This window comes from Anguilla anguilla, chromosome 13 (genome assembly GCF_013347855.1).
Source record: "Anguilla anguilla isolate fAngAng1 chromosome 13, fAngAng1.pri, whole genome shotgun sequence".
In the NCBI taxonomy this organism is placed as follows: domain Eukaryota; kingdom Metazoa; phylum Chordata; class Actinopteri; order Anguilliformes; family Anguillidae; genus Anguilla; species Anguilla anguilla.
In genome coordinates, this window is record NC_049213.1 from 40,385,078 (window position 1) to 40,412,577 (window position 27,500).

Consider the following 27,500-nt stretch of genomic DNA (forward strand, 5'->3'; position numbering starts at 1 on the left):
ACACACACCAGTCTGGGCTCCGTTTGCAGCGTCAGTGAAAAACTCACTGACACGTTACTGGCTCTCCTCTCCGCATTAAAACCGTCTGCGTTCTAACTGACCCAGACGGCCTGCGTTCTAACTGACCCAGACGGCCTGCGTTCTAACTGACCCAGACGGCCTGCGTTCTAACTGACCCAGACGGCCTGCGTTCTAACTGACCCTGTCGGTCTGCGTTCTAACTGACCCAGACGGCCTGCGTTCTAACTGACCCAGACGGCCTGCGTTCTAACTGACCCAGACGGCCTGCGTTCTAACTGACCCTGACGGCCTGTGTTCTAACTGACCCTGACGGCCTGCGTTCTAACTGACCCAGACGGCCTGCGTTCTAACTGACCCAGACGGCCTGCGTTCTAACTGACCCAGACGGCCTGCGTTCTAACTGACCCAGACGGCCTGCGTTCTAACTGACCCAGACGGCCTGCGTTCTAACTGACCCAGACGGCCTGTGTTCTAACTGACCCTGTCGGTAGCCGTTTGCATTTCCCGAGACGGCCAGACTAATTTACATTTCTTCAGGAACGACGGCCAAGCAGGTATCAGAGAGCCGGCGAAACATTCGCTCCGGAGCCGATATGAGCCAAGTTTGACTGCAGCAGAGTGACTCAGATCCGCGAGAACGAGACTTCAGAGGGCGGTGAGATCGGGAGTCAGGAAGAACCGCGGCCACCGGGCCCGACCGGCATCCGATCCGCCACAGGGAAGGTTCTGGAAACACGCAGCGGTGGTGGAAGGCTCCAGAGACGGGACAGCGAAACTTTCTGCGGCCCAAAATAGGCGGAGCCAGCATGAGCTGTGGGTGACTCATTCTTTTTTTATAATCATAGCAACTTGCCGTGGGATGCCACAGAAATATTAATCCACTAAAGTCTGAATTTCCTTCCCTTGGGAGAGGAGCCTAAAATAGCCACTCTTAGGGAAGCTGCCTCTTCAGATACTCTGATTCATCTCCTGCGACCATTACATCACATCCCCAGAATTTAGCGGACGCTCTTACCAAGAAGGACTTTCACAACTTCAGCACTTTATACATATAATCCATTCATACAGGTGGATATACACTGAAATGATTCAGGGTATTAAGGACCTTGCTTAAGGCTACAGCAGCAGTGTCCTACCTGAGGACAGCACCTGTAACACACCCAGCAGTGTCCTACCTGAGGAGAGCACCTGTAACACACCCAGCAGTGTCCTACCTGAGGACAGCACCTGTAACACACCCAGCAGTGTCCTACCTGAGGACAGCACCTGTAACACACCCAGCAGTGTCCTACCTGAGGACAGCACCTGTAACACACCCAGCAGTGTCCCTACCTGAGGACAGCACCTGTAACACACCCAGAAGTGTCCTACCTGAGGACAGCACCTGTAACACACCCAGCAGTGTCCTACCTGTAACACACCCAGCAGTGTCCTACCTGAGGACAGCACCTGTAACACACCCAGAAGTGTCCTACCTGAGGACAGCACCTGTAACACACCCAGAAGTGTCCTACCTGAGGACAGCACCTGTAACACACCCAGCAGTGTCCTACCTGTAACACACCCAGCAGTGTCCTACCTGAGGACAGCACCTGTAGCACACCCAGCAGTGTCCTACCTGAGGACAGCAGCTGTAACACACCCAGCAGTGTCCTACCTGAGGACAGCACCTGTAACACACCCAGAAGTGTCCTACCTGAGGACAGCACCTGTAACACACCCAGCAGTGTCCTACCTGTAACACACCCAGCAGTGTCCTACCTGAGGACAGCACCTGTAACACACCCAGCAGCGTCCTACCTGAGGACAGCACCTGTAACACACCCAGCAGTGTCCTACCTGAGGACAGCACCTGTAACACACCCAGCAGTGTCCTACCTGAGGACAGCACCTGTAACACACCCAGCAGTGTCCTACCTGAGGACAGCACCTGTAACACACCCAGCAGTGTCCTACCTGAGGACAGCACATGTAACACACCCAGCAGTGTCCTACCTGAGGACAGCACCTGTAACACACCCAGCAGTGTCCTACCTGAGGACAGCACCTGTAACACACCCAGCAGGACCAGTAACCTTTAGGCACAGGCCCAGTTCCCTTCCCATCATAACACACTGCTGACTGGAGGGGGAGACATTGAGCACAAGGGCTCTGTCTCCCCTCTGAAATACTGCTCTCATACTGGGAACAGAGAACGTGTTATAACTGACACCTAAGAGGGGAAGGGTTACAGAGCCACAGAGTCCAGTGTGTGTGTGTGTGTGTGTGTGTGTGTGGACTGGGGGGTGTGTGTGTGTGTGTGTGCGTGGACTCGGGGGTGGGGGTGAGGGGGTGTGTGTGTGTGCGTATGTGTGCGTGTGGACTGGGGGGTGGGGGTGAGCGGGTGTGTGTGTGTGTGTGTGTGTGTGTGTGTGTGTGTGTGTGTGTGCGTAGTGGGGGTGGGGGCGGGGGGGTATGGGGGTGGAATTGCCACAGGTAAATGCGACGCACCTTCCAGGTGGGCTTGGACCCGTCCATCTTGTCCAGGGAGTCCCCGCCCTCCATCTTGTCTTTCCTCTGCCGGACTACAGAGAGCTACAAAAAAAACACACCAATCCCGTCACACCGCAGGGTCAGAGGTCACAACACACCAATCTCGTCACACTGCAGGGTCAGAGGTCACACAGCACACCAATCCCATCACACTGCAGGGTCAGAGGTCACACAGCACACCAATCCCATCACACTGCAGGGTCAGAGGTCACAGCACACCAATCCCATCACACTGCAGGGTCAGAGGTCACAACACACCAATCCCGTCACACCGCAGGGTCAGAGGTCACACAGCACACCAATCCCGTCACACCGCAGGGTCAGAGGTCACAACACACCAATCCCGTCACACCGCAGGGTCAGAGGTCACAACACACCAATCCCATCACACCGCAGGGTCAGAGGTCACACAGCACACCAATCCCGTCACACCGCAGGGTCAGAGGTCACAGCACACCAATCCCGTCACACTGCAGGGTCAGAGGTCACACAGCACACCAATTCAGTCACACCACAGGGTCAGAGGTCACACAGCACACCAATCCCATCACACTGCAGGGTCAGAGGTCACACAGCACACCAATCCCATCATACCGCAGGGTCAGAGGTCACACAGCACACCAATGAAAAACAACAAAAACTGAACATATCAAAAACACAAATAATCCTCTTAGCTGAGTCAGATGATTAAGCCGCCCTTTCTCTGGGTGAAGGGGTTTGTGATAATTCATTTAATGACTCCGGCTTCACTGCTGATTTCCTGTTTACCCTTCATCCTTCCTGTTCCCATGGCGACTATAATCCTCCAGTTACATTTCTCATAGGAATAGACGGTAAGAACTTACATTTAATCTGATGCTGAACATGTCATAGTCTTGCGTGCTTATTGCAACTGACATGTCAGTTTAATTAAAGATTACAGAGAGCATTAGGGCCTGAATGCTCGGTTTTTTATAAAATATCATAGCTCTGGCCCTGGCACGTGAAACCATTTTAGTTATAATGAGAAAAAATGGCTCATTAAGATGTCCGCACTACTGCAATGAAAATGACTGAAGGTGAAATGCACAGAGGTATTCCTTCCACAGCAGACAGCATCAGCTGCAGTGTTTATTAAAAATAGTGAGCTTACAGCTTTCAGGGCAGTTATGAGCCACCAATCCCAGTGTAGTCACTGTGAGACCATACATTTGTTTTGCGCTGTACTATACAACTCTCTTTCAGTTCTGCACACAGGAAGTGTTGGGTCCATCTCGGGTTCTGTGAGCATCTTCACTCCCCAGGGTTATGGACGTTTATTGTTCCACCCTGAGAGGGATTCTATGTGGGCGTCCGGGCAGCAGGCCCTGTGCTAATTGGACGATCGGGCGTACCAAGCGGAATTCGTCTGGCGAGAGGCAGAACGCACGCTACAGCCAAATAAACACTGTGGGTCACATTTTCACAGGCTTTCCGAATTTCTCTGGAAAACGTAATTTTGTGTTCCGTTTGGGTATGCGCAGTACGTTATGATTTCAGATAAAGCACGGAGAGAGTTCCAGCAGCATCTCCCAGCGCTGATCTGTCCTCCCACAGCACTGTGGAAGCTACACATTTCTCTCCCCCGGGGATTAAACATTTATTCTTTTAAAATTAAATTCTTTTTCCCCTTTGTCTCCAGTGTGAAATGCTTTATCAGGCTCACACTGCAATGCAGAACGCAGGTGAGCGTGTGAAGTGTGCAGTATCACCCGTCATTCCAGCCCACACAGTAGGGTCCATGTTACACAGCCAGGACGTGGAGGAGGACTCTGTGTGTGCAGCTCAACTGACAGACCTGTGAGTGCGTATGTAAGTACAGAATACTGGACAGACAAACACACACACGCACATACACACTCTCACATGCTCACTCACGCACATATATATACACGTTCATGCACGCGCATGCACACACACACTCACACACACATACATATACACACATACACGCACACATGCAGATTAACTTGTGTTGACTAAGACCAGCCCACCACATCCACTCCGAGCTACAGAACAGCTCAGGGCAAGAGCATCCGATTCAGGTGACAGAATATATCATTACCACCTCCCCTGTCTGAGGAATGGGGGGTCGGGGGGGGGGGGCACAGGAGCTGCATTGTGCTCATGTGGCCCCCGCCACACAGCATTTGATTTAAAAAAGCGAGAGAATCTCTGATATCAGAGGTGCCCTTAGCTTGCAGACTCTCTGGGGAGCGTCTGTCCATCAAAGAAATAGAGCTGGAAACAGACCCCGAAATTCTGCAGCTACAGCACCCCCATAACCCTGGAGCTCTACAGCTACTGCACCCATAACCCTGCAGCTCCACAGCACCCATAACCCTGGAGCTCTACAGCTCCCATAACCCTGGAGCTCTACTGCACCCATAACCCTGGAGCTCTACAGCTCCCATAACCCTGGAGCTCTACAGCTCCCATAACCCTGGAGCTCTACACCACCCATAACCCTGCAGCTCCAGCACCCATAACCCTGGAGCTCTACACCACCCATAACCCTGGAGCTCTACAGCACCCATAACCCTGGAGCTCTACAGCTACACCACCCATAACCTTGGAGCTCTACAGCTACACCACCCATAACCCTGGAGCTCTACACCATTACATTACATTACATTACATTACAGGCATTTGGCAGACGCTCTTATCCAGAGCGACGTACAACAAAGTGTATAACCATAACCAGGAACAAGTATGACGAAACCCCTAGAGAGAAGTACCGGTCCAAGTACAGGGAACAACCGCATAGTTCAACCTGGACCCTGGTGGTTAAACTGATTAACACTAACAACGAGAACGGCAACAACGCAATCTATGGAAAAATAAAAATAAATAAAAATACAAGTAGTCGTTAAGACTGGCGCATCAACTAAGTCACCTATTAAACAGCTGCCTAGTTACAACCCTAAGTTTAGTCATTTACAGGGGGGGAAGGGTGGTATGGGGAGAGGTGCAGCCTGAAGAGGTGGGTCTTCAGTCGTCGTTTGAAAAAACGACCCATAACCCTGGAGCTCTACACCACCCATAACCCTGGAGCTCTACACCACCCATAACCCTGGAGCTCTACACCACCCATAACCCTGGAGCTCTACAGCACCCATAACCCTGGAGCTCTACAGCACCCATAACCCTGGAGCTCTACACCACCCATAACCCTGGAGCTCTACAGCTACAGCACCCATAACCCTGGAGCTCTACAGCACCCATAACCCTGGAGCTCTACAGCTACAGCACCCATAACCCTGGAGCTCTACAGCTACAGCACCCATAACCCTGGAGCTCTACACCACCCATAACCCTGGAGCTCTACAGCACCCATAACCCTGGAGCTCTACAGCTACACCACCCATAACCCTGGAGCTCTACAGCACCCATAACCCTGGAGCTCTACAGCACCCATAACCCTGGAGCTCTACAGCACCCATAACCCTGGAGCTCTACACCACCCATAACCCTGGAGCTCTACAGCACCCATAACCCTGGAGCTCCACAGCTACTGCACCCATAACCCTGGAGCTCTACAGCACCCACAACCCTGGAGCTCTACAGCTACAGCACCCATAACCCTGGAGCTCCACAGCACCCATAACCCTGGAGCTCTACACCACCCATAACCCTGGAGCTCTACAGCACCCATAACCCTGGAGCTCCACAGCTACTGCACCCATAACCCTGGAGCTCCACAGCTACTGCACCCATAACCCTGGAGCTCTACAGCACCCACAACCCTGGAGCTCTACAGCACCCATAACCCTGGAGCTCCACAGCACCCATAACCCTGGAGCTCTACAGCTACAGCACCCATAACCCTGCAGCTCCACAGCACCCATAACCCTGGAGCTCTACAGCACCCATAACCCTGGAGCTCCACAGCACCCATAACCCTGGAGCTCTACAGCACCCATAACCCTGGAGCTCTACAGCTACACCACCCATAACCTTGGAGCTCTACAGCTACACCACCCATAACCTTGGAGCTCTACAGCTACACCACCCATAACCCTGGAGCTCTACACCATTACATTACATTACATTACATTACATTACAGGCATTTGGCAGACGCTCTTATCCAGAGCGACGTACAACAAAGTGTATAACCATAACCAGGAACAAGTATGACGAAACCCCTAGAGAGAAGTACCGGTCCAAGTACAGGGAACAACCGCATAGTTCAACCTGGACCCTGGTGGTTAAACTGATTAACACTAACAACGAGAACTGCAACAACGCAATCTATGGAAAAATAAAAATAAATAAAAATACAAGTAGTCGTTAAGACTGGCGCATCAACTAAGTCACCTATTAAACAGCTGCCTAGTTACAACCCTAAGTTTAGTCATTTACAGGGGGGGAAGGGAGGGATGGGGAGAGGTGCAGCCTGAAGAGGTGGGTCTTCAGTCGTCGTTTGAAAAAACGACCCATAACCCTGGAGCTCTACACCACCCATAACCCTGGAGCTCTACACCACCCATAACCCTGGAGCTCTACACCACCCATAACCCTGGAGCTCTACAGCACCCATAACCCTGGAGCTCTACAGCACCCATAACCCTGGAGCTCTACACCACCCATAACCCTGGAGCTCTACAGCTACAGCACCCATAACCCTGGAGCTCTACAGCACCCATAACCCTGGAGCTCTACAGCACCCATAACCCTGGAGCTCTACAGCACCCATAACCCTGGAGCTCTACAGCTACAGCACCCATAACCCTGGAGCTCTACAGCTACAGCACCCATAACCCTGGAGCTCTACACCACCCATAACCCTGGAGCTCTACAGCACCCATAACCCTGGAGCTCTACAGCTACACCACCCATAACCCTGGAGCTCTACAGCACCCATAACCCTGGAGCTCTACAGCACCCATAACCCTGGAGCTCTACACCACCCATAACCCTGGAGCTCTACAGCACCCATAACCCTGGAGCTCCACAGCTACTGCACCCATAACCCTGGAGCTCTACAGCACCCACAACCCTGGAGCTCTACAGCTACAGCACCCATAACCCTGGAGCTCCACAGCACCCATAACCCTGGAGCTCTACACCACCCATAACCCTGGAGCTCTACAGCACCCATAACCCTGGAGCTCCACAGCTACTGCACCCATAACCCTGGAGCTCCACAGCTACTGCACCCATAACCCTGGAGCTCTACAGCACCCACAACCCTGGAGCTCTACAGCACCCATAACCCTGGAGCTCCACAGCACCCATAACCCTGGAGCTCCAGCACCCATAACCCTGGAGCTCTACAGCACCCATAACCCTGGAGCTCTACAGCACCCAAAACCCTGGAGCTCTACAGCACCCATAACCCTGGAGCTCCACAGCACCCATAACCCTGGAGCTCTACAGCTACAGCACCCATAACCCTGGAGCTCTACAGCACCCATAACCCTGGAGCTCTACAGCTACAGCACCCATAACCCTGGAGCTCCACAGCACCCATAACCCTGGAGCTCTACAGCACTCATAACCCTGGAGCTCTACAGCACCCATAACCCTGGAGCTCTACAGCACTCATAACCCTGGAGCTCTACAGCACCCATAACCCTGGAGCTCTACAGCACTCATAACCCTGGAGCTCTACAGCACCCATAACCCTGGAGCTCTACAGCACCCATAACCCTGGAGCTCTACAGCACCCATAACCCTGGAGCTCTACAGCACCCATAACCCTGGAGCTCTACAGCTACAGCACCCATAACCCTGGAGCTCTACAGCTACAGCACCCATAACCCTGGAGCTCCACAGCACCCATAACCCTGGAGCTCCACAGCACCCATAACCCTGGAGCTCCACAGCACCCATAACCCTGGAGCTCCACAGCACCCATAACCTTGGAGCTCTACAGCACCCATAACCCTGGAGCTCTACAGCACCCATAACCCTGGAGCTCCACAGCACCCATAACCCTGGAGCTCTACAGCACCCATAACCCTGCAGCTCTACAGCTACAGCACCCATAACCCTGGAGCTCTACAGCACCCATAACCCTGGAGCTCTAGAGCCACAGCACCCATAACCCTGGAGCTCTACAGCACCCATAACCCTGGAGCTCTACAGCACCCATAACCCTGGAGCTCTACAGCACCCATAACCCTGGAGCTCTACAGCACCCATAACCCTGGAGCTCTACAGCACCCATAACCCTGGAGCTCTACAGCACCCATAACCCTGGAGCTCTACAGCACCCATAACCCTGGAGCTCTACAGCACCCATAACCCTGGAGCTCTACAGCTACTGCACCCATAACCCTGGAGCTCTACAGCTACAGCACCCATAACCCTGGAGCTCCAGCACCCATAACCCTGGAGCTCAACAGCACCCATAACCCTGGAGCTCTCCAATGTACGGACCCATAATCAGGCCCTGCCCGACAAGAGGCTCCCAAGCAGGGTACTGGCCCAGCTGGACTGGATGCTGCGTTGCCAAGGGTCACAGTGTTGCCATGGTGCGTTGCCATGGGACACAGCTGGGTTCCTGCTGAGCTTCGGTAGAATGAGAATAGTTTTTTAACAGAGCCTAATCTAGGATTAACGATTAACATTACGCCTCCACGCCTGTTTAATGCGCATGCAGGGAGCGCTTCCCAAACATGTGCTATCAACAGACGGCGTACAGCAAGAAACAGAACTACTTCTGCACTGAAGGATTCTTCCGCAGAAAACTCTGGGAGACTCTGCTCAAGTCTCTGCAACACTGCGCTGGCAGACTGCCCCCCCCCTCTGCTCTCCTCCATCGCGCTCAGACGCCTCTCTCTCATTAGCTCTGTGCGGGACCCAGAAACGGCCACGCTGCCCAGGGGATCCTCCCACCCCCCCATCACCCTCCCTCCCCCCCCCCCCCCCATCACCCTCCCCCCCCCCCCCTCCCTCTGAACAGAAACAGCTGTACCCAAACAGCTGCGGGCTTTGACCCAAATATCCTACTGGACAAACAAGGAGCCAAAAAAATCCGTCTATGTAAAAACACATCTGAAACAACATTCCAGGGCTGTATGGCATAGCGGGCTGCATTCTCTTGTCAACGCTTGGGGGGCTGGGGGGGTGAGGAGGGGGCTGGGGTGGGGGGGGGGGGGCAGCTCTTTGAGCTCCACGTGTTGTCGGGCATCAGACAGACGCAGTCGCTGCCGTCTCTCAGACTCCACGCACGCCAGGGACAGAACGCAGCGGCCATGATGGGACCATGCCCTCTTCCTGCCACCTTCAGCAGCACAGAATGAATCTGCTGACATTTCACACAAAAATAGCCCTCCTCTGCGCGCCATTCTCCTCTGCTCTCTGCTTCAGCAACAACCAAACAACAAGCAGCTTCTACTCCACACACACACACACACACACTCTCACCCACACATGCTGTCTCTCTCACACACACACTCTCACCCACACATGCTCTCTCTCACACACACACACACACAGTGATAGTACCTCCTGTGTAGCAACACACACACACACACACACAGGGACAGTACCTCCTGTGTAGCAGCACACACACACACACACACACACACACACACACACAGGGACAGTACCTCCTGTGTAGCAGCACACAGCTGTGTCTCCAGTGTGGTTACTCTCTCCAGCGCCACCCGCAGTCTCTCTCGCACCTGTGCAGGGAAGCCGCATCATCACGAGGTCATAAACCTGCCAACCACCCTGCTGACCCCCCCCCCCGCGATGACCCCCCAGGGCAGAAACATAACAGACCCACTGCACTGCCGCCCTGTCTCCAAGCCTGCCTGGAGTTCAGCTGCAGTCAGAGTTTCTGTTATATACCACATCACTGCAAGCCCTGAATTAACTCACTTACACAGACGATTATAAATTATAAATAAGCAATTTCCTTATGATTAAATGGTGTTTAATTTTAAGGGATGTTTTAAAATAATTCATCTTTAATGGATATGGAAACTACAGCAAGGTGCATAGCCAATGATATATTTTATACTTTCCCATTGTTATCATGTGCACATAATATTAATGGAGAGCTAATCAGCAGCTACAATTTACACTGTGGTTATAATTCATAACTTCTAATTCTACTCTCCAAATGCACTGGAGCGGACTAGATCATTAGTGTACTGCTTATGTGTGGGCCCAGGCAAGGTCACCTAACAGCAACCATAGCTCAATAACAATACTAATAATATTACTAATAATAATAATAATAATAATAATAATAAGAATAATAATAATGCTTCCCTCAAACAGCTTTGGTGAAGTACCCATTGCTTCCTCTCAGGACATGATCAGGTAAGGTTACTCATTATTCATTAGTGGCTCTCTCTAATCAGCACTGCCCTTGAACAGATGCAACGCCTGAACCGATGCCATAACAGGTAATGACAGCGTTTCTTTAATAAACAAAGCAGCGATTATTCAGAGTAATGAGGACATGTTAAGTGAGGAAAGTCACCCTTGAAGCTTGGCCCAGAGCCTGACTGAACTTAGGAAGAAAAGAAAAATGAAGCACTGAGAAATGGATCCAATTTATCAAAGTCTATTACAATCATATACATTAAGAATTATTTTAGTTATATTCATGGATGGCCATAGATTTGACCGTTTGTACGACATATAACCTTTTAAGGTGCTCTGTCACTTTAAGAGGGTAGTAACCAGTGTGAAAGGGGAGGGGCCTGCCGCTCTGGGCCAATCACCTTCTCATCCAGGGCCTTGTGGTGCTCGAACAGGGACTTCAGCGCCTTGAGGACCTCCACCTCGCTGGACACGCCCGAGGGGGGCGGAGCCTGCCGCTTGACCACGGTCATCCTGAGCGAGCGCTCGTGGCGGGACACCAGGCACTCCAGGTGCTCCAGCAGCAGCTGCGGGACGGGCGGAGGGACAGAGGGAGGGACGGAGGGGCGGAGGGATGGAGGGAGGGACAGAAGTAAAGACTCTGAATGCTTGTATTGATGTGAAAGCACAGAACGCAGCGGGTTACCTGTGCTGTTTATTTTACGCTTCCTCTTCTGAGATTATCTTTATCAAAGGGGCCAGAAATCACAAGCCTGTCAGTATAAATGTGTATGTGGAAGTTAATAAGAAGAATAAATGCACTGACCCTGGTGTTGTTCCTCTCGGCTTTCAGCTCAGAGATCTCCTCCTCTTTCTCCAGCAGCTGCTCCCTGCACACATTCAGCTCCTTCGTCAGCGTGGCAAACTCCTGCAAGAAAGGGAGAGACCACCATTAAACACCTCCCCCAGGACACTCCCAAACTCCTGCAGGAGAGCGACAGACTGCCTTTACACACCTCCCCAAACTCACTCCCAAACTCCTGCAAGAGAGAGAGAGGGACAGACCACCTTTATACACCTCCCCCACCACACACCTCCCCAACACACTCCCAGACTCACTCCCAAACTCCTGCAAGAGAGGTACAGACCACAATTAAACCCTTCCACCACCACACCTAAACTCCATACGTCCAACGGATCTGAACGTCCCTAAAGATGGCGGACCCTGATCGATTTCCAGGTCAGGCGAGGACCGAGGAGCTAAGGACGAATAAAATAAGGGACTGGAAGGAGCCCCAAGCCCTAAAACCTTTGCCAGGATGCTGAGCTGGCAGAAAAGAGCCTGTTCTTTAATCACAACAGAGAGCAAAGGCTGGAAGAAGCCCAATACTGCACGGTCTGGTACCGGCTGCCAAACATGGAAAAACACACAAAAAACATTCTCATGCAATTACTGCATTACATAAAAACAGACTGACATGTTATTACTACTAAACTCAAACACCTATACTGTGCATGTCTGCCATTGCTTCAATTAATGTTGCATTATTCACATACTCCGATACTGTAGATATGTTACAGTCTACCGTGGACATTTCCTGTCAGTGTCTCCTCTATTCACATGAAGACACAAGATATAGTTTTTATTTTAGTCTCTCGTTAATAAGGAGGCAAATACTGAATTAGCCAGCTTGAAACTGGCCAAAGCACCAGACATACACACACACACACACACACACACACACAAACAGATTGCAGCAATTTACTGTCTGGAAGCACTTCAGAAGGTCCAGATCACAGAGCCACATCGTTCCTCTGCTTACACACAGAGTTAGTAAGGCCTCACTCTCTAATCACTCTTTTCAAAGCCCACATCATTACTCGCTCTTAATTAACTACAAATCGCTTAATGACACTAAGTCTCTTAAGTCTCTAACAGTGTGGAAGTACTCTTTGTGGTTTGAACCTGGGACACACACACACACACACAGAGAGGTCTTGTACTGCTGACATCACTCTCTAGGAATCAGCAGGAGTGCGCTGACCACACTCCTGACTGGTGTCTGAGAGGGTTAGGGTTAGGGTTAATGCACTGGAGGAGCGCAGATGCGGCATCATCAACCTTCTCCTCCTACCACTCAGTTATTCACTCGGATATTCTTTGTGGCCAAATATTCTTTCACAGCCCCGTTGAGAGCATTTAGGACTTTATTCATAAAATAATTAGTCTGAAATGCAGACCTAACGATTGTGCCAGACTGCGCGTGAGTGGGCGGGGGATGAATCATAATCATGCTGTAATACATGCACATTCATATTTTACTACACAATGAAACCAGCCCGGAGAACTGAAGCACGCCATTCAAAAATGATGTTTTTATGAATCTGTCACACGTGCTTATCTGGGGAAAAATTCACCGCTAGCATTTAGCTCGCTTCACAGCACTTATGGGTTAATAACGGCTCGTATAATGCAGCCAGTTAGCTGGATATTGGTGGCAAAGATTTCAGGGAGTAACATCACTCAAAGGTAAAACAGCGGGGTTAACTTTAAAGATAGGGTTCTTACTCCTGCACACTATTGAACGTTTACTTACATTTGCGTAGAGACCCACAGCTACACGTTACGACCAGCCACACAGCTTTCTGAAAGCTCTGCTGATGTCTCACACACATCACATTCATTTTGCAGACGCTTTTATCCAGAGTGAGTACAATAAGTGCACACCGAAGACCCAATAAGGTACAACACTCATTTTATAACGTATTCATAGCCATGAACACACTAAGTCCAGTTCACACAGTAAATATTACTCTCTGACCTACACTAGGAGGCATGACAAGCTACAACATCAAGATAATAATACAAAGTACTATACAAGTGCTGTATGGAGGTACATGTAACATGAAAGTGGCACACACACACACACTCCGCCTGCAGTGACTGATGTGTGACACACACACACGCCCTCACACACACACAGGGCAGCAGTGCTTCCTGCTGCAGATCCGCTCAGAGAGCGAGGCCAGCGCTCAGGATGAGTTTAGTCAGGCTGCTCGCTGGACAGAGTGCAGGACCCTGGGCATTAAACTCCATTATCACAGCTGTTCACCTCAGTCTTCTGAGGCGATCCTTCATCTAGAGCGTGTGTGTGTGTGCGCGCAGAGTCACACTAACACACTCCAGGGCAAGCGTGTGTGCATGCGTGCCTGTGTGCGTGTGTGTGTATGTGCGTGTGTGTGTGTGTGTCAAACCTGGGTTAAATATGTATTTGTTTTGGATTAAAATACTTTTCTGTGCTCTATTGATCTTCTCTGGTGTAACTGAGCCTGCCAATATGACCAGGCGGGGCACTTTGTGAGAGCATTTAATTGGTTTCAATACACCAGACAAGATCAGTAAAGCGTAGAAAAGTATTTGAATCCAAAACAAATACGTATTTGACGCAGGTCTGGTGTGTACGTGTGTGTCACACTGACACACTTCAGGACAAGTCCATGTGTGCTTGCCTCTATGTGTACATGTGGGTGTGTTTGTGTGTGCGTGCGTGCGTGCGCAAAAATGTAAATAATTTTAAAATGTTAATTAAATGTACAACATTTGGATTTAACGGATTTGGATATTTCAGCATATGAAATGTTTATTTTTGTGTCACTTTCATAATGTGTGCATGTTCAGCCCCATAAATCCATATCACACACATTATGGCTTGTATTGCAGGTGAAACTCGGCCTGGCAGAGCACACCTGTGCGTGCTCGCTCTCATCTGAGCGTTGAGACTGAACACCGGGCTGCTCGCTCTCATCTGAGCGCTGAGACTGAACACCGGGCTGCTCGCTCTCATCTGAGCGCTGAGACTGAACACCGGGCTGCTCGCTCTCATCTGAGCGCTGAGACTGAACACCGGGCTGCTCGCTCTCATCTGAGCGCTGAGACTGAACACCTGTGCGTGCTCGCTCTCATCTGAGCGCTGAGACTGAACACCGGGCTGCTCGCTCTCATCTGAGCGCTGAGACTGAACACCGGGCTGCTCGCTCTCATCTGAGCGCTGAGACTGAACACCGGGCTGCTCGCTCTCATCTGAGCGCTGAGACTGAACACCGGGCTGCTCGCTCCCATCTGAGCGCTGAGACTGAACACCGGGCTGCTCACTCATCTGAGCGCTGAGACTGAACACCGGGCTGCTCGCTCTCATCTGAGCATTGAGACTGAACACCGGGCTGCTCGCTCTCATCTGAGCGCTGAGACTGAACACCTGTGCGTGCTCGCTCTCATCTGAGCGTTGAGACTGAACACCTGTGCGTGCTCGCTCTCATCTGAGCGCTGAGACTGAACACCGGGCTGCTCGCTCTCATCTGAGCGCTGAGACTGAACACCTGTGCGTGCTCGCTCTCATCTGAGCGCTGAGACTGAACACCGGGCTGCTCGCTCTCATCTGAGCGCTGAGACTGAACACCGGGCTGCTCGCTCCCATCTGAGCGCTGAGACTGAACACCGGGCTGCTCGCTCTCATCTGAGCGCTGAGACTGAACACCGGGCTGCTCGCTCTCATCTGAGCATTGAGACTGAACACCGGGCTGCTCGCTCTCATCTGAGCGCTGAGACTGAACACCTGTGCATGCTCGCTCTCATCTGAGCGCTGAGACTGAACACCGGGCTGCTCGCTCTCATCTGAGCATTGAGACTGAACACCGGGCTGCTCGCTCTCATCTGAGCGCTGAGACTGAACACCGGGCTGCTCGCTCTCATCTGAGCGCTGAGACTGAACACCGGGCTGCTCGCTCTCATCTGAGCGCTGAGACTGAACACCGGGCTGCTCGCTCTCATCTGAGCGTTGAGACTGAACACCGGGCTGCTCGCTCTCATCTGAGCGCTGAGACTGAACACCGGGCTGCTCGCTCTCATCTGAGCGCTGAGACTGAACACCGGGCTGCTCGCTCTCATCTGAGCGCTGAGACTGAACACCGGGCTGCTCGCTCTCATCTGAGCGCTGAGACTGAACACCGGGCTGCTCGCTCTCATCTGAGCGCTGAGACTGAACACCGGGCTGCTCGCTCTGCAGAGAAAGGGGGGGGGGGGGGGGGGGGGTAACTAGGTCAGGCCATTCAGCAGAATCTTTCACAAGGCCATGGAGACGGGCCAGGAGGCCAGTTCCAATCCAGGCACAGATGCTGCATCTCTCTGTCTGTTTCAATCACTGCAACATGCCTCAGGCCCCTCCCCCTTCGCCGCCCCCCCCCCCCCCCCGCGAGCAGCACAACCATGTAATAACCACACATCCCATGTCAGTCAAACAATGCTCCACCAGACTTAACTGCAAGGCTGTAAAATAAACAAAAGCAAATACAAAACAATTATCCGTGATGATGCTGTAAGGAGATTGGTGCCATTGGTGCTTCGTGTAAAACAGTGTAATCCTGACTTTATTTTAAATAAACATGCAGGGATGTCCACAGCATGAACTCCCCCCGCCCCCTCGCCCCCGCCCCCCCGCCCCCTGTGCCCGTTTCCTCATGGCTCTTCTTGTACATGATTTTTCCGGAGTCGTTCTGCGTCGCGGCCGCTGCCCAAAAGTGAACCGAGCCATCTGGCCTGTGCCCGAATCTCCAGACGGCCTGCGCACCCGAGCGTGGGAGACTGAAGCAGCCACTGTCAGAGCAGCAGAAGGGCCCGCGCGCGCGCACGCACGCACACGCACTCGCATGCACGCACGCACGCACGCACGCTCACACACACACGCACACACACTCATACACACACACGCACACGCACACACATACGGAAACGCACACGCACGCACACACACACGCGCACGCACGCACGCACGCACGCACGCACGCACACACACATGCTCACACACACTCGCACATTTTGTATCACATTCTCCAACTCCATATTATTGCCCATAATTTGCGATGAGATGTTGGAGGCAACTGCCCCCACCTCCATGCACCAATAGAGCAACTGCCCCCCTCCCCAACGCTACCCGCACCCACCAACGGGCGAACGGCCTCTTCACAAACCAGACCAAAGCAGGTTCGATAATCAATGGATGGATGGAAGTGTGTTTGCTGTACTCAGTAAATATTGCGTAGTGATTCACATTCACATAAGGCTTCTAAGATTTTTTTTTGGTTACACAGTACATTCATTTCCAAGTTAGGTAAAAATCACCTCACGTAGAAATGACATCCTCATACAACTCAGGACCTGCTGTATGAACAACAGAGAGGTATTCTAAAAGCGCATAGCCGCTGCTATCCTGCTAGTCGAAGGAGGTCCTCATTACTGCAGTTCGGTGATGCATGCGGGCAGTACGCATTTTATTTCTCCGTGATGAAGGGGCTAAGAGGGAGTCAGCGGTAGGCCTCTGCTGTGGCTGACGGACGACTCGCTGTCAGAGCAGACTAAGCAGTCACACTCCTGCGAGGGGAGGGGAGGGGAGGGGAGGGGGGGGGATGCGACTGGCAGCCGAACAGCTAAGCCGCACCTTGTTAGCGTCGTACCTGCAAACTGCCGGGAGACGAAACCTGACAAAGCCGCTCGGAGAGGAGCTGCCGACACAGCGTCTCTCAGACGTGCGGAGAGGGAACACGCGTACGCGCCTGTCGGGTCCTCCCCAGCGAATCGCACGGAACGTTCCGGCTGCACGCTAACTGACGCTAGCGACGCGCGTCTTCCTTTCATTTAAACCACCACCACCACCACCACCACCACCACCACCTCCTCCTCCTCCTCCACCTCCTCCTCCTCCTCGACACTTCAGACGGAGGCGCAGCGGTGGGAGGGTGGGCGGTTGGGGGGTTGGGGGGGGGTGGGAGATCAGAGAGAGTGCTTTTCTGGCAGACTGAGGCCATGTCAGGGTCTAATTGAATTACTCAAACCCGCTCCAAACGCTGTCTCGCTGCATGCGCCTAAATGACCGCATCCAATCAAACAGCTTAATGAACATCCCCTCAGCAGAGACGGCCAATCAGGAGTCACGGCACATGCAGCTCGCTTCAAAGTGCCAATGGCAGCATTTCAGGGCTGGGCTCGTAAAATGCAATTGTGAAATTCTGATAAAGCTAACATGGAAAATTGTTCTTTAAAATGAAAATCATTATATTTAATTTGAACCCCCCTAGTGAAATAAAACAAGGTGTTGACTGAATTTAGAGCCATACTGTTCTGGAGCAGTGTAGAGCCACTGTAGAGTATTACCACTTTCCCAAACCTCTTCAAACCAGCATGTAAGCAAAAATCTATCTCCAAACATTTACAAAAACAGTGGTGTTTCAGTTGGCTGCACATTCAGGACTAATAAGATGTTCAAGGTGGCCTGATAGACAGCATCTTTACCTTTTTCTCCCAGACCAATTATTCCTCTTATTGCACTGTACACACATTTCAGAAAATATCGGGCAATGTTCAGTAACAAAAAAAAATCTGAACTGCAGCGCTGGTCAGTGTTTCAGTCACATCCATACGCTGGGCATCTGATGAACGCTCTGGTGACACACAGGAGGGGGGAGAGCGGATGAATAAGATCTGAAAGAGAGGGACTCTGCAGCCTCCATTCTCATGCCTCGGGTATTTATAACAGCAGTCTGGAGAGAGGAGGCGCAGAGAAAGGAGAGGCTGGTGTCACAATCCCATCCCCCGAGACGGCCAGCAGCCGCCAGGCCGCGCTGAGCTGAGAGGCGCCGCGCTGAGCTAAGAGGCGCTGGAAGGGATTTCTCCCTCCGGCTTCACTCCAAAGAGCCTGGATTACGGACCGAAGGCAATATGCCGGACTAAAGAGTCTCGGCTGAGCGGATTTGTTGACGGCGCAGTCTGAGCCCGTCCCAGAATCCCCCGGAGCTTCCTGTCCCGTCTTCCTGTCGCGAAACGGAACCCGAGCGGAGGAGTTTCGATTTCAGCGCTCAGGACATCCGTCTCGACCGGTTACCGCACGCAGCAGATCGCACCGGCGCCTTCATCGATGCAAAAGCCACCGGCAGTACTGTGGACACCGCTGGTGCTCAGACCAATGGCAGCATCGGTACTGTGGACACCGCTGATGCTCAGACCAATGGCAGCATCGGTACTGTGGACACCGCTGATGCTCAGACCAATGGCAGCATCGGTACTGTGGACACCGCTGATGCTCAGACCAATGGCAGCATCGGTACTGTGGACACTGCTGATGCTCAGACCAATGGCAGCATCGGTACTGTGGACACTGCTGATGCTCAGACCAATGGCAGCATCGGTACTGTGGACACCGCTGGTGCTCAGACCAATGGCAGCATCGGTACTGTGGACACTGCTGATGCTCAGACCAATGGCAGCACTTCCAGATACATTCCAGCACATAATCCTCCAGAATGTCAGAGTGAATTTTAGTGAGCATACTACAGTAGAGTATAGCATAGTGTAGTACACGGTATAGTACCTTATAGCACGATATAGTGCAGTACAGTACATTATAATACAGCATGGTATAGTCTGGGAAAATGTATCGGTTAGAGAGTGCAGTATTTGTGAGAATGAATATGCAGCGTAAACTGATGAGCCGAGCGTGAAGCAGCGGTGTAAACTGGGACTGTCAGCACAGCGTGTTATAACGAGGGATTCTGAGCGTTCTGTGCGCTTGGGCTAATATCACAGCGCATTATGGCCGTTAGGAGCAGGCACGACGCTCGTTAGCATCGCAGCTACGTTCGTCACCTCCTTCAGCAGGCCTCCAAAACCGTCTAATGCTCCTCCCCAGCTCAGAAAGGGAGACGCAGGGAGGGTAAGTGTGCCCCCCCCCCCCCCATCTGACCTGCTCTTAACTCCTTCAGTGAACCCGCACACGGTCCCCAGTCACCACAGCAGCTGCAGAGAAGGCTTAATTAGCCGCTCACAGATGAACAGATTGTCAGGGCTGGCCTTCTCTGCACCAGTCAGTTTTAATGATTCCACCCGCTGATGGCGTCTTATAAAGTCAACTGATGTCAGATCTCTCACAGGGGCTGATGGGGTCAGATCTCACACAGCTCACAGAGGCTGATGGGGTGAGATCTCACACAGCTCACAGGGGCTGATGGGGTCAGAGACAATGGCTGAGTAAGGCTAATGAAAAGGGATGTAAATAAACACGTGTACACACGCAACCCCGAGCTCCAGCACGCACACACACACACGCACACGCACACACACACACGCAACCCCGAGCTCCAGCACGCACACACACACACGCACACACACACACACACACACACACATGCGCATGCACACTAATGCAGTGGCACGCTCGCTCACCCACAAGCACGTGTGCGCTATATAAAGCCGTGACATTACAGCTCAGAATAGGGGTGCGCGATCATGGGGTCGGCTGTGAACAGGACCTGTCGCTTAGCTCCCAATTAGAACCCAGGCCCAAAAGTCCAGAGCCCCACGGCTATGTCTGTGTGTGTGTGTGTGTGTGTGTGTGTGTGTCTGTCTGTCTGTCTGTCTGTCTGTGTGTCTGTGTGTCTGTGTGTCTGTCTTTCTGTGTGTCTGTCTGTCTGTCTGTATGCACTGCCCTTCAATGTCCCTCTCCCCCCCACTGAGACTCCAAATATCAGGAACTTGACATGTGACAAAGGGGGTGGGGGGTGGGGGGGGACTAGGTAAATGGGGGGGGGTCAGGTCCACACTCTCACACCCGGTTTGTTGGGGAGTTGAGCGGCTGCCTCAATCCCATCATGCTCTGCTGCACACAAAGGGGTGGTGACGTGCCCGACGCATTTGGCACAGGGGAAAGGGGGCTGTCAGGGAGGGTGGGTGGGGGGGGGGGTATAGAAATGAGGACACTGTTCCCACCCCCCAATCCTGTGGGGCTGGTTCCAGACCCCCGCCCATGGGGTGTGAGCGTCTCTGACGGGGTTTCCATTTCGTCATAAAACGACACCCCAGACACTCGGGGCTGTTTTTAAACGCGTTCAAACCGCGTTTCTGAGGGAGCGTCAACACGACGCCAGCAGCGGCTTCTTCATAACGTCCCTGAAGCTGAAGCTACGCTGCGTTCACGTTGCTGCAGTGTAACAGGGACACTGTAACATACGCGTTTATGAGGCCAGCGTTATCAGGCACACATGATCAGTTTGGAAATGGCGCTGATGGTGAAGGCGCTGATGGTGAAGAGGCTGATGGTGAAGGTGCTGATGGTGATGGGGCTGATGGTGAAGGTGCTGACGGTGAAGGCGCTGATGGTGAAGGTGCTGACGGTGAAGGCGCTGACGGTGAAGGCGCTGACGGTGAAGGCGCTGATGGTGAAGGCGCTGATGGTGAAGGGGCTGATTGTGAAGGGGCTGATGGTGAAGGGGCTGATGGTGAAGGCGCTGATGGTGAAGGCGCTGATTGATGGTGAAGGGGCTGATGGTGAAGGTGCTGACGGTGAAGGCGCTGATGGTGAAGGTGCTGACGGTGAAGGCGCTGATGGTGAAGGCGCTGATGGTGAAGGCGCTGATTGTGAAGGGGCTGATTGTGAAGGGGCTGATGGTGAAGGCGCTGATGGTGAAGACGCTGATTGATGGTGAAGGGGCTGATGGTGAAGGTGCTGACGGTGAAGGCGCTGATGGTGAAGGTGCTGACGGTGAAGGCGCTGATGGTGAAGGGGCTGATGGTGAAGGCGCTGATGGTGAAGGTGCTGATGGTGAAGGCGCTGATGGTGAAGGCGGTGATGGTGAAGGCGCTGATGGCGAAGGGGCTGATGGTGAAGGGGCTGATGGTGAAGGTGCTGATGGTGAAGGGGCTGATGGTGAAGGGGCTGATGGTGAAGGTGCTGATGGTGAAGGCGCTGATGGCGAAGGCGCTGATGGCGAAGGGGCTGATGGCGAAGGGGCTGATGGTGAAGGTGCTGATGGTGAAGGCGCTGATGGTGATGGGGCTGATGGTGAAGGTGCTGATGGTGAAGGCGGTGATGGTGAAGGTGCTGATGGTGAAGGCGGTGATAATGAAGGCGGTGATGGTGAAGGGGCTGATGGTGAAGGCGCTGATGGTGAAGGGGCTGATGGTGAAGGCGCTGATTGATGGTGAAGGGGCTGATGGTGAAGGTGCTGATGGTGAAGGGGCTGATGGTGAAGGTGCTTAAGGAACCCTGCATAGCTGCCGTTCGTTAAGGGCCTGCAGCTCCCAGAGCTCTGACTCTGAAACAGAGAGCAGGCTCGCTGCTGCTGAGATTCATACTTCAATGCAGAGCAAAGCTGAAATATGAGAATGTGTTGTAGCAAAGAATTCAGAAAGGAGGTCACTGCGCATCGGCTAATCAAAATATGAGAGCTTCTCAGATAAAACTCAAAAGTTTCCTTTTGCAGCATAAGATTGCAAAAGGATACAAAAATGATTATTATTAATTCATTTTACGGCATCCCAGTCAGTCATGAGATCCATAGAGGGCTACAGTGATGATGTCAGAGGAGCCTAACACTGATTGGTGGAATTGAGCAGGCAACATAAGTCAATAAAACACACGCACGCACGCGCGCACACGCAGAGAACTCCGACACACACCCACGTACGGGTAAAGAAAAAAAAAACTTCTCCTGCCCCAGAAACAGAAAGACCCTGCAGTCTGACAGGAGTTCGGTCCGGGGCACCAGATGGTTCCGTCAAGTGAGCAAAGCATTGTGGGATTATGTAAGAGCCATCCACTCCGACGCTCTTGCGCCAGGGGCCTGATCGAGCGGCTCTTACCGACCTGCCCGACAACGCTCTCAACGGCTGGATGAGACAGGAGAGAAACGAGAACAGTCTAGCCTGCTAAGAAACACACAGACTGCACCATCCCCACTAACACACAGACTGCACCATCCCCACTAACACACAGACTGCACCATCCCCACTAACACACAGACTGCACCATCCCCGCTAACCCACAGACTGCACCATCCCCGCTAACCCACAGACTGCACCATCCCCACTAACACAGACTGCACCATCCCCACTAACACACAGACTGCACCATCTCCACTAACACACAGACTGCACCATCCCCACTAACACAGACTGCACCATCCCCGCTAACACACAGACTGCACCATCCCCGCTAACACACAGACTGCACCATCCCCACTAACACAGACTGCACCATCCCCGCTAACACACAGACTGCACCATCCCCGCTAACACACAGACTGCACCATCTCCACTAACACAGACTGCACCATCCCCGCTAACACAGACTGCACCATCTCCACTAACACACAGACCGCACCATCCCCGCTAACACACAGGCTGCACCATCCCCACTAACACACAGACTGCACCATCCCCACTAACACAGACTGCACCATCCCTGCTAACACAGACTGCACCATCCCTACTAACACACAGACTGCACCATCCCCACTAACACACAGACTGCACCATCCCCACTAACACACAGACTGCACCATCCCCACTAACACAGACTGCACCATCCCTACTAACACACAGACTGCACCATCCCCACTAACACACAGACTGCACCATCTCCACTAACACACAGACTGCACCATCCCCACTAACACAGACTGCACCATCCCCACTAACACACAGACTGCACCATCCCCGCTAACGCACAGACTGCACCATCTCCACTAACACACAGACTGCACCATCCCCGCTAACACACAGACTGCACCATCCCCACTAACACAGACTGCACCATCCCCACTAACACACAGACTGCACCATCCCCACTAACACACAGACTGCACCATCCCCACTAACACAGACTGCACCATCCCCACTAACACACAGACTGCACCATCCCCACTAACACACAGACTGCACCATCCCCACTAACACAGACTGCACCATCTCCACTAACACACAGACTGCACCATCCCCACTAACACAGACTGCACCATCCCCACTAACACACAGACTGCACCATCCCCACTAAGAAACACACAGACTGCACCATCCCCACTAACACACAGACTGCACCATCCCCACTAAGAAACACACAGACTGCACCATCCCCACTAAGAAACACACAGACTGCACCATCCCCACTAACACACAGACTGCACCATCCCCACTAAGAAACACACAGACTGCACCATCCCCGCTAACACACAGACTGCACCATCCCTACTAACACACAGACTGCACCATCTCCACTAACACACAGACTGCACCATCCCCACTAACACAGACTGCACCATCTCCACTAACACACAGACTGCACCATCCCCACTAACACAGACTGCACCATCCCCACTAACACAGACTGCACCATCTCCACTAACACAGACTGCACCATCCCCACTAACACACAGACTTCACCATCTCCACTAACACACAGACTGCACCATCCCCACTAACACACAGACTGCACCATCCCCACTAACACACAGACTGCACCATCTCCACTAACACACAGACTGCACCATCCCCGCTAACACACAGACTGCACCATCCCCACTAACACACAGACTGCACCATCCCCACTAACACAGACTGCACCATCTCCACTAACACACAGACTGCACCATCCCCACTAACACAGACTGCACCATCCCCACTAACACAGACTGCACCATCCCCGCTAACCCACAGACTGCACCATCCCCACTAACACAGACTGCACCATCCCCACTAACACACAGACTGCACCATCTCCACTAACACACAGACTGCACCATCCCCACTAACACAGACTGCACCATCCCCGCTAACCCACAGACTGCACCATCCCCACTAACACAGACTGCACCATCCCCACTAACACACAGACTGCACCATCTCCACTAACACACAGACTGCACCATCCCCACTAACACAGACTGCACCATCCCCGCTAACACACAGACTGCACCATCCCCGCTAACACACAGACTGCACCATCCCCGCTAACACACAGACTGCACCATCCCCACTAACACAGACTGCACCATCCCCACTAACACAGACTGCACCATCCCCACTAACACAGACTGCACCATCCCTACTAACACACAGACTGCACCATCCCCACGAAGAAACACACAGACTGAGCCATTCCCACTAACACACAGACTGCACCATCCCCACTAACACACAGACTGCACCATCCCTGCTAACACAGACTGAGCCATTCCCACTAAGAATATGCAGATTGCCTCTGAGCATTTATAACTTATTTTAAGAAGAAATGAATAGGATTAGTAAAAAAGATACGCATTTCAAAATACACTCAAAAGATTTTATATTGGCCTGTAGATAAATAATGAAATAAGTTTTTGTAAGAATTTTTTAATGGATTAATCTATAACTGCAATTAAGTAGGAGGAGACGAGGTTCAGCTGTAGAGAAGAACTTTAAAACCATGAAGTTGTAATAAACGCAGGGCATACATGATTACCAGTGACACACTGGCAGCAGTCATGACTGTGAAATGTCACGGTGGTCACAGGATGGCATTACAGATTCAGCGTCAGCAGCGTGTGCTGCAATCAGGCATGACCAAGCGCTGCGACCGCAGCTCGCTCTCATACCGCCGTGATTAATCCCGCGAACACATCCGCCAGCTCAGCGAAGGCTCATTAGCACAGTTCAGTGTGAAGTTCAGCCCGACAGGATGCGTGGCAGCGCTCTCTGCCTCCTTCCCACAATCCCCTGGGACGCCGCGCAAAACAGGCAACCTGTACACGACGCACACGCGTGCGCAAACACACAACCCAAACACAACACACACACACACGTACTCAAACACACAACCCAAACACAACACACACACACGCGTGCGCAAACACACAACCTAAACACCACACACACACACGCGTGCGCAAACACAACACACACACACGCGTGCTCAAACACACAACCCAAACACAACACACACACACGCGTGCTCAAACACACAACCCAAACACAACACACACACACGCGTGCGCAAACACACAACCCAAACAAGACACACACACACGCGTGTTCAAACACACAACCCAAACACGACACACACGCACGCGTGCTCAAACACACAACCCAAACACAACACACACGCACACGCGTGCTCAAACACACAACCCAAACACAACACACACACACGCGTGCTCAAACACACAACCCAAACACAACACACACACACGCGTGCGCAAACACACAACCCAAACAAGACACACACACACGCGTGTTCAAACACACAACCCAAACACGACATACACGCACGCATGCGCAAACACACAACCCAAACACGACACACACACACGCGCGTGCTCAAACACACAACCCAAACACAACACACACACACGCATGCGCAAACACACAACCCAAACACAACACACACACACGCGTGTTCAAACTCACAACCCAAACACAACACACACACACGCGTGCGCAAACACAACACACACACACGCGTGCGCAAACACACAACCCAAACACAACACACACACGCATGCGCAAACACACAACCCAAACACAACACACACACACACGTGCGCAAACACACAACCCAAACACAACACACACACATGCGTGCGCAAACACACAACCCAAACACAACACACACACACACGTGCGCAAACACACAACCCAAACACAACACACACACACACGTACGCAAACACACAACCCAAACACAACACACACACACACGTGCTCAAACACACAACCCAAACACGACACACACACACGCGTGCTCAAACACACAACCCAAACACAACACACACACACGCGTGCGCAAACACACAACCCAAACACAACACACACACACGCGTGCGCAAACACACAACCCAAACACAACACACACAAACGCGTGCTCAAACACACAACCCAGACACAACACACACATAAGGGGAGTACTTCTACAGTATGAAACTCATGGCGGTGGTTTCCGTGGAGACGTCTCGCGTGTCACTGTTAGCGGTTATCCGGTCTCTCACACTTAGTTACACACCGCCAGATCAACCCACCACACACCCTTTACCCCACACAAACCCTTTACCCCACACACACCGCCAGATCAACCCACCACACACCGTTTACTCCACACACACTGTACCCCACACACACCGTTTACCCCACACACACCGCCAGATCAGACCCACCACACACCCTTTACCCCACACACACTGTCTACCCCACACACACCGCCAGATCAACCCACAACACACTGTTTACTCCACACACACTGTACCCCACACACACCGTTTACCCCACACACACCGCCAGATCAGACCCACCACACCCTTTACCCACCACACACCCTTTACCCCACACACACCGCCAGATCAACCCACCACACACCCTTTACCCCACACACACCGTTTACCCCACACACACCGCCAGATCAACCCCCCACACACCGTTTACCCCACACACACCGCCAGATCAACCCACCACACACCCTTTACCCCACACACACTGTCTACCCCACACATACCCTTTACCCCACACACACCGCCAGATCAACCCCACACACACCCTTTACCCACCACACACCGTTTACCCCACACACACCGTCTACCCCACACACACCCTTTACCCCACACACACCCTTTACCCCACACACACTGTCTACCCCACACACACCGCCAGATCAGACCCATTGGCCAACTGAACAGCGTGTGTTCACCGCCTTTGTGCGGCTGAAGCACTTTCATGCTTTTATTTATTGTTCGAGAGAACTTTGAAATGAGTTTCAATCTGCATTTGAGTCAACAGTATTTCCATGTAATATGAAAACAGACAAATATAAACGGAATC

The 27,500-nt window shown here is 52.3% G+C and overlaps 1 protein-coding gene across 14 annotated transcripts in view; it reads right to left on the reverse strand.

The window, feature by feature from the left end:
* ppfia4 (PTPRF interacting protein alpha 4) overlaps nucleotides 1–27,500 on the reverse strand; it is a 103,899-nt gene that overhangs the window by 36,045 nt on the left and 40,354 nt on the right. For all 14 annotated transcript variants that reach the window (XM_035388042.1, XM_035388035.1, XM_035388043.1 and 11 more), the window contains exons 2-5: nucleotides 11,664–11,765; nucleotides 11,260–11,424; nucleotides 10,132–10,206; nucleotides 2,512–2,595 (exon numbers count right to left, since the gene is read on the reverse strand). In XM_035388042.1, coding sequence (XP_035243933.1) covers nucleotides 2,512–2,595; nucleotides 10,132–10,206; nucleotides 11,260–11,424; nucleotides 11,664–11,765 — 426 coding nt within the window. The remainder of the gene's footprint in view (nucleotides 1–2,511; nucleotides 2,596–10,131; nucleotides 10,207–11,259; nucleotides 11,425–11,663; nucleotides 11,766–27,500) is intronic.